This window comes from Oryza brachyantha, chromosome 2 (genome assembly GCF_000231095.2).
Source record: "Oryza brachyantha chromosome 2, ObraRS2, whole genome shotgun sequence".
NCBI classification, from domain to species: Eukaryota; Viridiplantae; Streptophyta; class Magnoliopsida; order Poales; family Poaceae; genus Oryza; species Oryza brachyantha.
In genome coordinates this window covers 24,524,381-24,539,956 of record NC_023164.2, presented here as the reverse complement: position 1 = coordinate 24,539,956, position 15,576 = coordinate 24,524,381, and the positions used below count along the sequence as shown (strand labels likewise).

The following is a 15,576-nucleotide window of genomic DNA, read 5'->3' as shown; positions in this document are numbered from 1 at the left end:
CTACGTCGGCCCCACGGTCAGCTGGTAGTTGGCTGGTTGCCGGATAAACGGGGTCGCCGGCTGTTGGGGTTCAGTTGGTGCGGGGAGGCTTTCCCGTACGCCCCTCGTTGCATGCCGCGGCGGTGTTTTTAGATCGCTCACGCTGAGCACTCGCGTATCGCGGTCGCGGTCTCACCGGTGCCGCCGCCGGCGTCGCTGGACCGACGACAGGCAGAGGCAGCACAGCACAGCACCCCCAAGCAACAGCCCGAAACGCGTATTCTTCTTCACCAGGAGATCCGTGATTGCGTACAGGCTCCAGCCTGGGGATGGGCCTCAGGCCGAACCAACCGCCGCCTCCCCGGTCTTGATCACTTGGGCCCAACGTGGAGGCGCTCTGCACGATCTCATCATGGGCTTATGTCTGGGCCGACGCATACCGCGCGTGGTGGAGAACTGAAAATAGGAATAAGTTTATCTCATGTCCCTTACCTTGCCAACGAATACGATTTGCGTACTTTAATCGAAAAACCAGATACAACAGTTCCTTGAGTGTTAAAATCGGTGTAAAATAAGTTCTAAGACAATATAAACAGTTGTTTCAGCTAACAGGGGTGCCTACGTGGCTAATTTTCGTCCTTTAATCGAATAAACTTATACAGTAGGTCCCTCAAGTATTAAAATCGGTGTAAAATAAGTCCTAAGGCAATCTGGACGGTGGTTTTGCTGAGGTGACGCCTACGTGGCTAATTTAACTCGGTCTTTATCTCACTTACAGTTGGCGTGGCACATGAAGCAAAATTATATAACAACAGAAAAATAAAACAAAAATACGTGGGGGCAAGTATGGCTAGGCATTTCAGAGAAGGTGGCGCCAACAAGCCGTGAAGATAGGTGCGTCCCACTATTTTTAGCTAACTCGTTTATATATTTTTTTAAAAAATTACTTTTTACATCTTACCCTCATTATCATATCGCTACCACGTAGGACGAGAACTAAGTCAAACCTATCACGTAGACACTACGTCGTAAAAAATCGTCATCTAAACTATGGAGAGATCTTATATGCACCAGTTTTAATAGAATATTAGATAAGAGGCATGTTGTATCTGATACTGTGGTTCGGTGACAAAAAATTAAATCAGGGACATAAAATAAACTTATTGCGTGTAAATATCACCACCGAGGCCGGAAACTGGAGAAAAACAAGGCGCCACGCCTAGGCCGACGAGGCCACGATCTCGCCTCTCGGCACGGCACAGGAGGAGAGACCTATCCACTCCTCCATGCGGCATCGCGCCTCACTTCCCAGCCACTACTCGCCACCACCCCCAGCGAACTAACCTCGCCGTGGAAACGAACACCCCCGACGAACACCTCGCTCCTCCTCGGGCAGACAGCGGCACGGCGCGCGGCCCCCCGTACCATGCCGTGACGGCCGGAAGCCACCACGCCACTTTCCACCGCCGCCGCACATGCACCCCATGGCCGTGGCAGTGGCCGCCGCCGTCTCCTGCCCGCGCCCCGTCCCCGGGGCCGGGCGTATGCGTATCCACCTCTCCGCTTCCGCACTTGTGGCCCGTGGCCGTGGCTGCGGGGTGGCGGTGAGGGCCCGCGGGCAGGGCGCGACCACGCCCGACCCGGCTGCCATCCTGAGGCGGCCGGCGGTGGCGACGACGGCGGCTACGGAGGAGGACGAGGTGATGGAGGAGGAGCGGGAGAGCGAGGCGGAGTCCTCGCTGGGTGGTGGTTCGAGGGAGGACGAGGCGACGGAGGAGGGGAGAAGTAAGTTGCCGGAGAGGGAGTGGGTGGATTGGGAGGACCTCATCCTCGAGGACACCGTGCCCCTCGTTGGCTTCGTCCGGATGATTCTGCACTCCGCCAAGTACGCGATTCTCCTCTCCTCTCGCTTAATTATGGTTGAAATTTTCGATTCACTCGGAATGTTAGTATAGCACTATAGCATGGCACCAGAATTGGAAGGTAATTGGTATTCCTTTCATACACCATTCATCAAACAGATGGTGTGCAAGCTAAACCTACCACGCATTACATGGATCCTACTGTAGAATGATTAAGTGTTTTGGCACAATTACACTGGTACCATCAGTACCAAGTTCAAGTTTATAATTACGAGCATAGCAGCAACGCGTATACCTCGTATCAGTAAATTGTTTGAATTTAGGGTTTTGGTTGGTGCCAACTCATTCTAATCTGATTCGTGCAATATAGTACTGCTTACTCTATTGAGGTTTGGATGAGTAAGTTCAAAATCATTATTTGCATGAGTAGGAATGCAATAGGACATGGCATGGCCAAATGACAATCTCTCTTTATTCAGAAGTTCCACATTCATGTCCTTTCAACATGTTCTACATCTTTTCACACTGAACCATCATTTGATCTCAATCAGTCATAATACATGTCTGTAGCTGCCAAAATTATGCTCCTTCAAGCAAGCAAATAGTTATTGATATGATGTATCCAAAATATTGTTTATTTTCTTGTCTCTTACCATTGGTACCATTTGTAGTTACACATTTTTTTGTAACTGTTTCTGTGATGCATAAAATGAGGCTTGACAAAACTTTGATCAGCTGCACATACTTAGCATAGCACATGAATGCTTTTTTTGCCTGATATATAATTTTCCATTTATTGTATGGAAAGAGTTCAGTGTGATTCATGCATTTAATAGCACCCTATGTGGCAGGACTGTTTAATTATGTTGATATACTTTGTTAAAGTAAGAAACAGTGTTGTTGCATTTTTTCCCAAAGCATATGTTGTTAGTATCATGGCTTCTTACTAAATAGTAAGTTAGGATTGCTTCACTGTATCAAAATTCTTATAGCCACGTGGTTCCACACTTTACCTACAATCAGCAAGATATAATTCTAAGGCAACAGGCCTCAAATACTTAAGTTACAGCAGCTTGCTTATACTTTGTTGTCTAGTGAGCAACAGGAAATAAGTATATCCTTCTTCATAAACTAGTTCTTGCTACTTAAATATATATTGTACTTCTATAATTTAGTAAAGGAGAGGAAATGATATTAAAACTGCTGCAGGTATGAAAATGGTGATCGGCTGAGCCCTGAACATGAAAAGGCAATTTTGGAACGATTGCTTCCTTATCACCCACAATACGAGAAGAAAATTGGATGTGGTATTGACTACATTACGGTATGTAAACTATTAGACATAAGAAAGTTTCTTAAAACGTAGTGGAAGTGAGTCGCCCAAGTTCTTTCTCAAAAATGTAGAACAACGAAATTACTTGTTTTTTATCATCTTTGCCTGGCCCTGCTGTTGAGTCATGGGCAGAGAGAGTTGTTTTAAGATATGACTCTTGATACTTAGATATAGGAGTACAGTTTGTAGTTTGACTTTATTTTGTATTGATGTGTCAAGGTGATACTCATGAATCATGAATACCAACAAACTTCAGCATGTTTCTTTTTAAATTCTGAATAGAGACGACAGTACTTCTCACAGTTTTTTTAGATGGCTATTTGACTTTTGTATAGTTTACTAAATAACTCGAGTTGTTTATTTGCCTTGAATAAAACTGAATTGAATATGGCTATGTGCTCCAAATGGTGATTTTATTATTTGCTTACTCCAACTGTACTCTAAACTTTAGTTCCACTTTGCAGGTTGGGTTACACCCAGAATTTGAGAACTCAAGATGTCTGTTCATAGTTAGGAAGGACGGTGAGCAAGTTGATTTTTCATTCTGGAAGTGCATCAAAGGTCTCATACGACAAAAGTACCCCTTGTATGCAGATAGTTTCATTCTCAGACATTTTCGCAGGAGGCAAGATTACCGAATTAGTGACTCGTAAAATTGTTTCTTGTAATATTTCAGTGATTTTGATTTTGTCGATTTGCCCTTAATGTCCTGTGATCTTGCATACGTTCAAGCACACGTGGAAGGTTCTATTCTAAACATCTCATTGGGCTTGATACAGACCCTTTTCCCGTGTGTGAGAGCTGAAAAAGTATACAAGGTTAGTCTTGCAGATGAACTTCGCCTGAACTTTATAGCACAGTCACTCTTGAGGGTTGTGAACTTGTGATGATATCTGTGTTGACTACAGAATGGAGTGATGGTCGGAGCCTGGCTAACTGTTGCAACTCCCTATTCTTCTGAGCCATATGGTGTGAAATTAAATTGCTAGCAGATGTTTCTTCTCTGATGCTAAGTTGGCGAATACATGAGTTTGCAGTTTTGGTGAAAACGATTGTGTGTTAAATTTCGTGGTCTCTAGTTGTTGCCTGCGGGCTCGTGGCCCAGGCGAGACTGGCCGAAGAGGCCAGGAGGAGGTTGGTGTCGTCCAAGAGGCAGACGGTGTCTGTGGCTCATCAGGATAGGCAAGTCGCCCTTGTACACACATCAAAGGGCAAGAGCCGCGGCGTGTGGCTTCAAACGTATGGCCACTGGCTGCCTGCGTGCCTTGCTGAATAACGAATGGTGTATCCACGTATCAGTATATCACGCATGTAGTACTGTATACGTCTTATTCGTTTTTATTTGGATTTTTTATCCATAGGAATATAAAAGGTGAGAAAAGAAATGCACATCCATCTATTGGAAAAAGTACAAGATATTGGAGTGATGCAAAATTTCCTTATGAAAAGATGGACCGAAGTTCTTTTAAAGGCCGAAGAAAGTATTTTCAACATTTACTATTATTTTATTCTGGATCCATCCCTGTCTCTAACTTATAGGATTTTTTTTTCTTTAATTTTACTATGCTTTGTTTCTACAACCCGGATGATATATAATTGTTCTTAACAAATTCAAATGCTTTGTTTTTCCTCAAAATGAATGAGTAGTATGGAACCAACACAACATCAGAAGCCATAAAAAGACAAAGTGAAACGATCATATGTTGTTGTTGCATCACTAGTTCAGTTGTTACAGATAACCAAGTAGAGCCGTATCAACGCATGTTAATCTCCCTTTTCTTCAGTATTTAGACACACACAAAGAGAGAAGCAAGGGTACGCCTCTGCACTTTGGCGGGCACGAGCGAACCAGGAACGACAGGTGTTTACAGGTCGACCCTTGCGACGTCTCATGAGCCGTTTTCCCTTCTGCCGCCGGTGTATGTATCTAGACCGACGGCCTTCTTTAAACATAATTATCGTGCTGGTCCGGTCGTCTTTGCCGCATCCAACCCAGCTGCTAAAAACACCCAAAATCCTGAGTATTTTTATTTAGTCACCCCCTCCCTCCCCACACATGTTCGCCGCATACGCCGGATTCATTAGACCGCCGCGAGATTACCGATCTCGACCCCGGCGTTGGCCCTTGGATTGGCTGGATGCTTCGGTTGGGTGGAAGGGCGCGCGCGACGCCTTCGTTGCGAAGCAGCCGCATGCCATCTGCGTCGTGCGCTGCTAAGCTCTGAAACAACTGCTATGCGTCTATGCGAGCCCATGGTTTTTCTTGTTCTGCCTCTGAATTGCTTACGACACCTCCAATACAGTGCTAAAGAGAGATGCTTGTGTTAAAAAATCGATATAGTACTTAACAAAATCGGTATAGTGCTTAGTTTAATTATGTTGTTAAACACCCCATCAAGCACTCTGTATTGGAGATACTTAGAGCAATATCCATCGTCACGATACAAACCCTTCCGGGTAGCTGCTTGATCTATATGTTCAAGTTCCACTTTGTTGTTTAACTTTAATTAATTATATACAATAGTTTTTTTTCTTAAAAACATTTTACTTAAAATATATTTGATGACTAATGTGCCATTTTAACCATTTATTACCTTCCCGCTAGAGTTTAAATTTTGATAGACCAATGGCCGAAAAAGCAGCCAATTACCATAATCATCTTCCATTCTTCCTCCATGCAGCCACCAACAATTGGTTCACTAAGTACTTGTTGCGGTATATGTGAGTTACTAAATACTAAGTACTACAGCTATAAACAAAGCAAATGTAGCTTGACCGGTTAGGTTACTTACAGTAAATTCAGTGTGCTTTTAACACGGATGTTTCATATTCATAGATAATTATTCTTTTAGGAATAGACGACATACATGTCGGCAACGAGATGTCTTTGGTAACTTCAAACTACGTAGGATGTGCATGTGTTTATAGGGTTGAGTTTGCGGTATTATGAACGCTTGTGTTTTTACTGTGTTTTAAAAAAAAATTACTACACATAAGGTTTTAACTTTCAAAGCGGGGCAGCACCCCAACCAGCCTCAAGAATAAACATACCGATATCATTTTTTACAACAAAAGATAATACTCTCTCCGTTAAAGATTTTTAGTTTTCCTTACATCCATTCATGGATTAATGCATGTGATTTGCAAATTTGTCCAAATTCAATAACATCCATGTAAATTTAGATTAATATAGAAAATCTTATATAATATAAAAATGATAGAGTAATACAACATTATCACTATCGAACAACACTATACTTTACCATAGCAGAATTTTCCTACACATTCCAAAGTTTCTGAGCCACCAATGCTTCCCACAAATGAAAAAAAAAACCCTCCGGGGAAAACCGTTTCGACGGAAACACGAGACAAAATGGTGTTATCCTCTACCCGATCTCCTATTCCGTACAAGCGCAACCAAACGAACAGTACCCGCCGGGCCATGGGTAAACCGGTAAATCTCCCGCCCGTGGCTGCCCATGTCTCCTAGCATCTCTGCCCTTTTGAACTCGCCAAGAGCCAGCAGCAGCGCCCCGCGCCCCCTCCCCTCCCCCGCAATAAACAACCACACGCACCGCACCCATGGCCACCACCACCACCGTCGCCACAGCGCACCACCACCACCGCCGCCTCCGCCTCCTCCGTCTCCAGCCATGGCCTCCTCCGCCTCCCTGCAGCGCTTCCTGCCCCCGTCCCCACACGCGGCCACCTCCCGCCGTCGCCCGTGTCCCCCCGGCCGCGCGCGCCCCCTCCAGTCCTCGACCGTGTCCGCGCCGTCGTCGTCGTCGTCGTCCTCGACTCCGGCCGTCTCGGCGGAGCGGCTGGAGCCGAGGGTGGAGGAGCGGGAGGGCGGGTACTGGGTGCTCAAGGAGAAGCACCGCACGGGGCTGAACCCGCAGGAGAAGGTGAAGCTGGGCAAGGAGCCCATGTCGCTGTTCATGGAGGGCGGCATCAGGGAGCTCGCCAAGATGCCCCTGGAGGAGATCGAGGCCGACAAGCTTTCCAAGGAGGACATCGACGTGCGTCTCAAGTGGCTCGGCCTCTTCCACCGCCGCAAGCATCAGTGTACGCCTCTGTCTGATCACCACCGAGCGCTAATTACGCACACATTTTGTCCTGCTTCCGCTAGTCTGTCGCAAGGAGGAAGAAACCCTCCCTCGATTAATTTGCGAAGATATTCTCATGATTTTTTTTGTTCTTGATGCACATTCAGTACATAATTAAGACTGGTTAAATTTCTAGTTTTTTATGGCAAAGTAACGATCTTTTTGATAAATGACTAACTGCATTTGATCCAATCACCTCACCTCCATGTGCCATATATAGCCCCATATTCCTCTGAGGATCTACTAATCTACTCATGTCGACACAGCAGGTGGATTAGTAATTTATCTGGCGCCAGCATGTGTGGCCTTTTGAACCGATTTAACAAAAAAAAGGGTCTATTTTTCTAGATTTCTATCACAATTTTCTGATTAATCTCTGCAAACTTTATTTACATTTAATTGGACTGCAAGGGCACATTAGGTACTGTCATTGGTCGGTTACTGCAGTATATCACTAGTAGTATAATAATAATAAAATTCTAAAATAAACGAGTAAAGCAAAGGGGTCAACTATATTAGTCATGCCAACGAAATGGAATATACTGACACCCATGGCTGATTCTCTCTCGCTGATCTGGCCCAAGTGGGCCCACAATGAAGTTGGGCCAACATTCTGACGGCCGCTCTACGCTGTGCAGATGGGCGGTTCATGATGCGGCTGAAGCTGCCCAACGGCGTGACGACGAGCGAGCAGACGAGGTACCTGGCGAGCGTGATCGAGGCGTACGGCAAGGAGGGCTGCGCCGACGTGACGACCCGGCAGAACTGGCAGATCCGCGGCGTCACGCTCCCCGACGTGCCGGCCATCCTCGACGGCCTCAACGCCGTCGGCCTCACCAGCCTGCAGAGCGGCATGGACAACGTCCGCAACCCCGTCGGCAACCCCCTCGCCGGCATCGACCCCGACGAGATCGTCGACACCCGCCCCTACACCAACCTCCTCTCCTCCTTCATCACCGGCAACTTCCGGGGCAACCCCACCGTCACCAACCTGTCAGTCACCATCTCTGACGATGCAACCCCACTCTCTCAGCTTCATCGTCTTTGTGCTCTCGTCTCTGATGGTTTTGCTGTTGCGTGTTCTTGGCAGGCCAAGGAAGTGGAACGTGTGCGTGATCGGGTCGCACGACCTGTACGAGCACCCGCATATCAACGACCTGGCGTACATGCCGGCGGTGAAGGACGGCAAGCTCGGCTTCAACCTCCTCGTCGGCGGGTTCATCAGCCCCAAGAGGTGGGCGGAGGCTCTGCCGCTCGACGCCTGGGTCCCCGGCGACGACATCATCCCGGTGTGCAAGGCCATTCTTGAGGCGTACCGTGACCTCGGCACCAGGGGCAACCGGCAGAAGACGCGCATGATGTGGCTCATCGACGAGCTTGTGAGACATTTTTTCTCTCTCTGCCTCCATTGACTGAAATTGTACATGCGTCAGTGCTCTTATGTGTAAAGTTCGGCGTCGACAATGCAGGGGATGGAGGTGTTCCGGTCGGAGGTGGAGAAGAGGATGCCGAACGGCGCTCTGGAGCGCGCCGCGCCGGAGGACCTCGTCGACAAGAAATGGCAGAGGCGGGACTACCTCGGCGTGCACCCGCAGAAGCAGGAAGGGCTGTCCTACGTCGGCCTGCACGTGCCCGTGGGGCGGGTGCAGGCGGCGGACATGTTCGAGCTCGCCCGCCTCGCCGACGAGTACGGCTCCGGGGAGCTCCGCCTCGCCGTGGAGCAGAACATCGTCATCCCGAACGTCAAGAACGGCAAGGTGGAGGCGCTGCTCGCCGAGCCGCTGCTCCAGAAGCTGTCCCCGCAGCCGTCGCTCCTGCTCAAGGGCCTCGTCGCGTGCACCGGCAGCCAGTTCTGCGGCCAGGCCATCATCGAGACGAAGCAGCGCGCGCTGCTGGTGACGTCGCAGGTCGAGAAGCTCGTGTCGGTGCCCCGCGCGGTGCGGATGCACTGGACCGGCTGCCCCAACAGCTGCGCCCAGGTGCAGGTCGCCGACATTGGCTTCATGGGCTGCCTCACCAAGAACAGCGCCGGCAAGGTCGTCGAGGCGGCCGACATCTTCGTCGGCGGTCGCGTCGGCAGCGACTCGCACCTCGCCGACGTGTACAAGAAGTCCGTGCCGTGCGACGAGGTGGCGCCGATCGTCGCCGACATCCTGGTGGAGCGGTTCGGGGCCGTGCGGAGGGAGAGGGAGGAGGACGAGGAGTAGGAGCTAGCACGGCGGACTGGTCTGCTCCGGTGAATTCTTCGTCATTCTTGTTGGTGTCTGTAAAGTAGACGACAATGCCTCCGTCAATGGCACGCTTGTACTATCACGTTTCGGTTTGATCGTGTAGCCCAAAGTGTTTATTCACGTTACAATCTTACAGAGGATGATGATAAATAAACAAGAAACAGATTTTGCAACAGTTCCTCTCGCTATTCCTGAATTTGATTCCACAATATTATATCTTGCCTGAACTGTCCCTGTTGCAACAACAAATCATATAATCTCTTAATCAAATACGGAATAAAAGTTGAGACCAATGCAACTACTAACCGTCTCTGCAACAGAGACCCTTGTTGCCACGTCTCGAGGTGGATGCAATTTATATACATCAAAGCCCCCAAGAACACAACTGCATCTCAGCTTTGAATCATCGAACTTCCAAGGCCTGAACCAAGAACCGTGCGACGCGATGGAAGGGAGCAACCTCAAGTCGGCTGCGCTCCTGGAGCAGCTGCGCGTCCACCTCGCCTCCGGCGCCGGCGAGGAGCTCGTCGAAAAGATCGGCTTCGTCTACCAGCTCAACATCTCCCCCAAGGTAGTATATCCATGCCAATCGAAAAGAACATGTGTGTGCTGTTTCTGTGAAATTTTTCCGAGATTAACTGTAGCTACGTTCGTGTGGCGTTGCCCTTGCGATTTTTTTTCAGAGGATCGGTGTCGACGAGGAGGTCTTCGTCGTCGATCTCCGGAAGGGCGTCGTCTCCAAAGGTAGAGCTTCCATCGATCGTTCCCGGCGATCGTTCTCAGTCTACTATCTTGGTCTGTCGCGCCGTCGTTCTGAAAAAAAAGTTCTCTTTTCGTGTGTTCATGTAGGGGCGTATGAGGGGAAGCCGGACGCGACCTTCTTCTTCACGGACGACGACTTCCTGGCCATCTCCAGCGGCAAGCTGAACCCTCAGATGGCGTTCATAATGTGAGACCGGAAAGAACTCATCGATTTGGATGTGTTTCTTACGAGTTCCGTGATGATATCGTGGTCGTGCGTTCTTGCAGGGGTAAACTGAAGATCAAGGGGAGCATAAGCGCGGCGCAGAAGTTCACGCCGGACATCTTCCCCAAGCCGTCCAAACTGTAGAGTTCGGTGGAATTTGACAAAAACACACATGCAAACATCTCTGAATTATTAACAAATGTGAGCGTGTGTTTTGATGCAAGTACGCAATTGGCAATAGTTCAGGGATGTTCACATGTCAATTGTCTTACCATAAAATAGCTTATTTTGATTATGGAAATTCTACTACTGAGATCCCGCTTTGTAATCTCTTTTCTTCGTCGGGGACGTAGGTATAGCGCCAGCTTCGCTTTGTAATCCACAGTTTATGAACATCAAACGCTCAATTTTGATGGACATTAGCAATTCCTAAACGTTCCATCATTTGTCAAAATCGCAAAAAACCAAACAATCCTTTTGGCACCCACGCAACAATTTGTCTATCTTCTACTCCCTCCGGTTCTGGATTATACTGCGTCCTGGCAAAATGAACAGTTTCAAATCTAAGTTCGTTCTGGGATTTCTTAGGGGACGTACAACATTATAGACGGCTGCTGTCTATTTGATATACAGAGACAGCTAAATAGACAACATGTAGAATAGGTTGTCTCTTTGGCTGTCTATAGCATATTTAATACATTATTTTTTATGTTTATATTTGTTACATGCAACCAATACATAAAGTATTTCTCTAGAAAAAGTTTGCATGCAACTTGGGAGCACGTGCCCAAGCAGTAGACGAATGAAGAAACAACAATCTAGTTTTTCTTGAGTTAATGATGTTGTCTCACTGTTGTACATGTCCTTATGCGTTCTGGACCTTTTTACCCTCACGCATGGACGATGTTGCACCGCTGGCTCCCGATGACGCACTAAAACGCGTGTTCCCCTCTCCTCTTCCCTGTTGCAAAATTGGCACAAAACATACGAATTGAACCCGAACTAGCCAGTCAGGCGAACAGAAGTTGGGCGAAATCAGAAGTTGTTGTATAGGATTGGTTCCAATGTGTATTTACTATGGGCAAATATAAAAAAATAACCTTAACTTAATGACTTCTTGTTATACTAAACCTTGTTCTAAATGTCATGTATTCCAGAACCAGAGGGAGTATCTAATTATATAGTGTATATTAAAACAATTCTAAAAAGAACTACAACATTCGCTCCTAGGCTCAAAATTCACACTTGAACCAAATAATAAGAAAAGCATTTCAATTATCAGACCGTAGTGGGTTTAGACTATAACGGTAAGATTGGTTAATGTGGTTGTATATAATTATTTCAACCGCCGGATCGTATTGAGTTTGAATTGATTGACGTAGTTGTATATACCTTCTCGGTGAACAAGCGCTGAGAGTGGAAGCTCGAGCTGGCCCTCTTTAGAGTTTGGTCCTGGGGTGATATGTGCACATCTAAGCCGTGAAATTGAATGTGGATCGTGAGCAAAATACGAACAGAGTGGTCTAGACGGTTTCAAGCTAGTAAGGAGCGTAACACCCTACCTATGTGTTCTTGATTGTTTTTGGGCTATAGTAATTTTGGTTCAAGAAGCCCCCTCCTCTCTCGGTCAAAATCATCTCCTTATATATTCTTTGGATTATCCCACATGTTGAGATAATGCTACAGTGCAAAGAAGTGCTACAAAACGAAATGAGAGAGCTATGCGGGACTCTCTAACAGGGGTTAGTAATAGCATGCCCTGTCAGAGACAGAGAGTAGACGTGTAGTGAGTCTAGTGACCCTAGCATCCACCATCTGCGTCCACGCTCAGACGGAGCATTATTAGTCTTATCCTACATCCTCGGTTAACTTGGGGTCCCATCCGTCTTATGTATCTAAGTAGTTGACCGCACTAGCGCGAAACAACTAGCAACGGATTTTGAAGCGACGTGAATGTGTACGAGGGGTAGTTAGATCTCCCTCGTTCCCGAACTCCTCTAGGTTTAACCCCCAAAGGAGAGGAATTAGCTCGAAGACAAGCATTGTGCTAGTTATCCCGATATGGCTAGCTCGTAACGACCGGTCTGATGGGGGCTACCTGGGACTATTCTCCAGGCCAAACAAGTCATTGGCCTGAGGAACCCAACTTGGTTACGAGACTCTTGTCCGCTTCTCCACCGCCAGTATGGGGACTCCATTTTCTACTTCGTCCACGTACATATAAGAAGAGAAGTTAAAGAGTATGCATGGAAACATGAATTAAGAAATAAAAAATAAAGTAAAAGATATATATATATATATATATATAATCCTATATTATTGTTTTAAGAGTTTTTAGTTTTATATGAAACTATAATTGTGTTTGTATGACTATAATAGTGTAGACTGGTCGATGTAATTGTGTATAAAATACAAGTATATCAATAAAAAAGAAGCTAAAGAGTATGGGTGGAGACATAAAAGAAATAAGTGGAATTCTATTTTTTTGTTTTAAGAGTTATATGTAAAATGTTTTAAGAGTTATATATAAAATGCAATTATATCTTCAGTTTTATACTTATATATAGAAACCGCAGTTCAGTTTATAGAAACATAATATATATGATAATTGTATATTAATTCTAACTCATATTTTTATCTAGCTCTGCGTAAAATTATGCGGGAAATGACCTACTCCATCCGTTTCGTAATGTAAGTCTTTCTAGTATTGACTAGATTCATATGGATGCTAATCAATTTATACACATATATAAATTATATATATTTATCAATTAATGAATTTAGACAAGGCTAGAAGGACTTACAGTATAAAACGGAGGCAGTAGTTTAGAAGGAAATCAGCAGTCCCGGAAGTATCGTTCTATCAACTGACAATGTTGCAAAAACTGGTAATGGCGGCCTGGTCAAAGGACTGAAACAGAGCCCGTCGTCTCCGGCCGACCAGCCGCACCTGACTGCATCAGAAGGGCGGCAAACCTGGGCGGTGCGTCTGACGTCCAAGGCATGGCGCCACCCCCCTTGTTTGCTCCTTTTATCTGTTCGTTCTTCTTGGAGAAAAACTCTTCTGTCTGTTCTGTTGAGTCAGTTTCGATCTGCTCCGGAGGCTCTCCCAGAAAGAGCATGTCATCCTTCTCTTTTCACTTAGAGCAACTAGCTAGATTTTAACTCTCTAAATCGAAATTTAGCCATTCATTTTAGTTTTGACAACTAAAATTAGAGCGTCTCCAAGAGAATGATCATCTCACTACTTAAATTTAGTAATTTTGCACAAAAAATATCCTTTAAAAAAGTGACTATTTGATTTGTCATGCCATTTGAATAGCTAAACTTGAGTATTTAATGACCAAATCTAGCAACGCATTCTCCCACTAGCACAATTGCTATCTGTGGATCCCATCTACATGGGACCCTCTTGTCATCCTTCCTTTGCCAGGGTTTGGAGAGCAGGGATAGATAGTCTCTTGAAGATATTTTATGAATTCGAGTTGCCAAAACTAAAATGAATGGCTAAATTTTGATTTGGAGATGAGAGCATCTCCAAGAGACTCTCTATCTTCACTCTCCAAATCTTGGCAAGGGGGATGACAAAGGGGTTCTGCCTACGTGAGACCCACGGATAGCAATTTTGCTAGTGGGAGAATGGATTGCCAAATTTAGACATTGAGGATTCAAGTTTAGCCATTCAAATGATATGACAAGTCAAATAGCCATTTTCTTAGAGGATATTTTTTTATAAAATTTCTAAATTTAAGTATGGTGAGTGAGATGTCATTCTCTCAGAGATGCTCTTATGTTTATATTTATAGGTTAAAATTTAATTTTTTTAATCTTAAAGTTAGAATTGATTTTAGGATATTTTTTTATTGAAATTTATTTTTCAGTATTGATTTATATATGGCTAAGAATACATATATAAAATTTTTATTTATAAATTATTTTTGTTTATAAATATATCTTCTGATTTTGTTTTTAAGGAAATAAAAAACCAAACGGTCACAACCTGTGTACGCCTCAGCCAAACCGGGCGAGGAGGCGTCTGCTTATACAAAAGCTGGAGCAGTTGAGCAACGAAAGAGCCACGCCTCTTTGTCTCCAAAAGGACGCGAAAAATAAGCCGACCCATTGATCCTTTATTGCTCTATCTTTTTTGCCTTGGAACAACAAACAGGCGAATTAAAATCTGGATGGAACTATTGGCTAGCTGTTCGCGGCGTCTCTTCTCCTCGGGACGCCTGTTCGGTTTGAACCGGAATGTTCTGTTCAGGGTGGCTCACCATAGACTTGGAGCCAAGTGGTTCCATCCACAAAATTTACTCATCTTCGATACTCTGTTATCTGCCTCGACATACGCACCATATCCTCTGATCAGGAATGGATGGGATACTGGCATGCAACGTGCGGAAACAAGCGTTTGTTTAGTTCACGAATTTTTTTCGTTTGAGTGTTATATTAGATATTTGATCGGATATCGAAAGATTATTTTGCTGACTAATTAAAAAACTAACTATATAGGATGTCAGAAAACCATGAGACGAATTTTTTAAGCCTAATTAATTTTTCATTAATACATGTGAATTGCTGTAATAGTTACGGCTAATTATGGACTACTTAGGCTTAATAGATCCATCTCGCAAATTTCTTCCAAACTGTACAATTAGTTATTTTTAACTATATTTAATGCTCTATACATGTATTAAAGATTTGATATGTGGTTGAACGCGAAAATTTTTGGGAACTAAACATGCCCTAAATTTGCTGAAACGTAGACACCTTACTTCATCTGGTTTTTTCACTTCAGTACGTTTGACTTTTTATCGTTTGTCTTATTATCTTTTTAAAATATATAAAAATATAAGTCATATTTAAAGTATTTTTTAATAATTAAATTAGAACAAATAACAAATAATTATGTAAATTATTTAATAAAATAAATTATCAAATAACCATGTCAAATAAAAAATATAGAGAGAGTAAACTATTTTAATCCGATCGAGTTTGCCGTTGGTCTTACAGATTTATATATAAGTAGTATTTTGCACACCAAAGCCTCGGATTTGCTATACATCACTGGGCATATTTTTTAAAAAAAGATCAAGCT

The 15,576-nt window shown here is 44.9% G+C and overlaps 3 protein-coding genes across 3 annotated transcripts; all 3 read left to right on the top strand.

The window, feature by feature from the left end:
• The first annotated feature begins 1,201 nt into the window (after positions 1–1,201).
• Positions 1,202–4,298, top strand: LOC102712969 (protein DCL, chloroplastic). The gene is made up of 3 exons (XM_006649008.3): positions 1,202–1,864; positions 3,051–3,165; positions 3,639–4,298. The coding sequence occupies exons 1-3, from the start codon at positions 1,455–1,457 to the stop codon at positions 3,825–3,827; spliced, it is 714 nt and encodes a 237-aa protein (XP_006649071.3). The 5' UTR covers positions 1,202–1,454; the 3' UTR covers positions 3,828–4,298.
• Positions 4,299–6,674: 2,376 nt separating this feature from the next.
• Positions 6,675–9,682, top strand: LOC102699567 (ferredoxin--nitrite reductase, chloroplastic). Its single transcript, XM_006647901.3, has 4 exons — positions 6,675–7,239; positions 7,919–8,273; positions 8,371–8,659; positions 8,750–9,682. Exons 1-4 carry the CDS (start codon positions 6,828–6,830, stop codon positions 9,485–9,487), a joined length of 1,794 nt encoding a protein of 597 aa, XP_006647964.1. The 5' UTR covers positions 6,675–6,827; the 3' UTR covers positions 9,488–9,682.
• Positions 9,683–9,890: 208 nt separating this feature from the next.
• Positions 9,891–10,793, top strand: LOC102699285 (sterol carrier protein 2-like). The gene is made up of 4 exons (XM_006647900.3): positions 9,891–10,082; positions 10,195–10,255; positions 10,361–10,460; positions 10,541–10,793. The coding sequence occupies exons 1-4, from the start codon at positions 9,957–9,959 to the stop codon at positions 10,620–10,622; spliced, it is 369 nt and encodes a 122-aa protein (XP_006647963.1). The 5' UTR covers positions 9,891–9,956; the 3' UTR covers positions 10,623–10,793.
• Positions 10,794–15,576: the final 4,783 nt, after the last annotated feature.

Excerpts from the sequence above, each read along its gene's own strand:
- LOC102712969 (XM_006649008.3), top strand. The coding sequence starts at position 1,455 with ATGCACCCCATGGCCGTGGCAGTGGCCGCCGCCGTCTCCTGCCCGCGC. Across the intron at positions 1,865-3,050 it reads ATGATTCTGCACTCCGCCAA|GTATGAAAATGGTGATCGGC; the intron begins GTACGCGATTCT and ends AAACTGCTGCAG. Across the intron at positions 3,166-3,638 it reads GTGGTATTGACTACATTACG|GTTGGGTTACACCCAGAATT; the intron begins GTATGTAAACTA and ends TCCACTTTGCAG.
- LOC102699567 (XM_006647901.3), top strand. The coding sequence starts at position 6,828 with ATGGCCTCCTCCGCCTCCCTGCAGCGCTTCCTGCCCCCGTCCCCACAC. Across the intron at positions 7,240-7,918 it reads CCACCGCCGCAAGCATCAGT|ATGGGCGGTTCATGATGCGG; the intron begins GTACGCCTCTGT and ends TACGCTGTGCAG. Across the intron at positions 8,660-8,749 it reads TGTGGCTCATCGACGAGCTT|GGGATGGAGGTGTTCCGGTC; the intron begins GTGAGACATTTT and ends TCGACAATGCAG.
- LOC102699285 (XM_006647900.3), top strand. The coding sequence starts at position 9,957 with ATGGAAGGGAGCAACCTCAAGTCGGCTGCGCTCCTGGAGCAGCTGCGC. Across the intron at positions 10,256-10,360 it reads GAAGGGCGTCGTCTCCAAAG|GGGCGTATGAGGGGAAGCCG; the intron begins GTAGAGCTTCCA and ends GTGTTCATGTAG. Across the intron at positions 10,461-10,540 it reads CCTCAGATGGCGTTCATAAT|GGGTAAACTGAAGATCAAGG; the intron begins GTGAGACCGGAA and ends GCGTTCTTGCAG.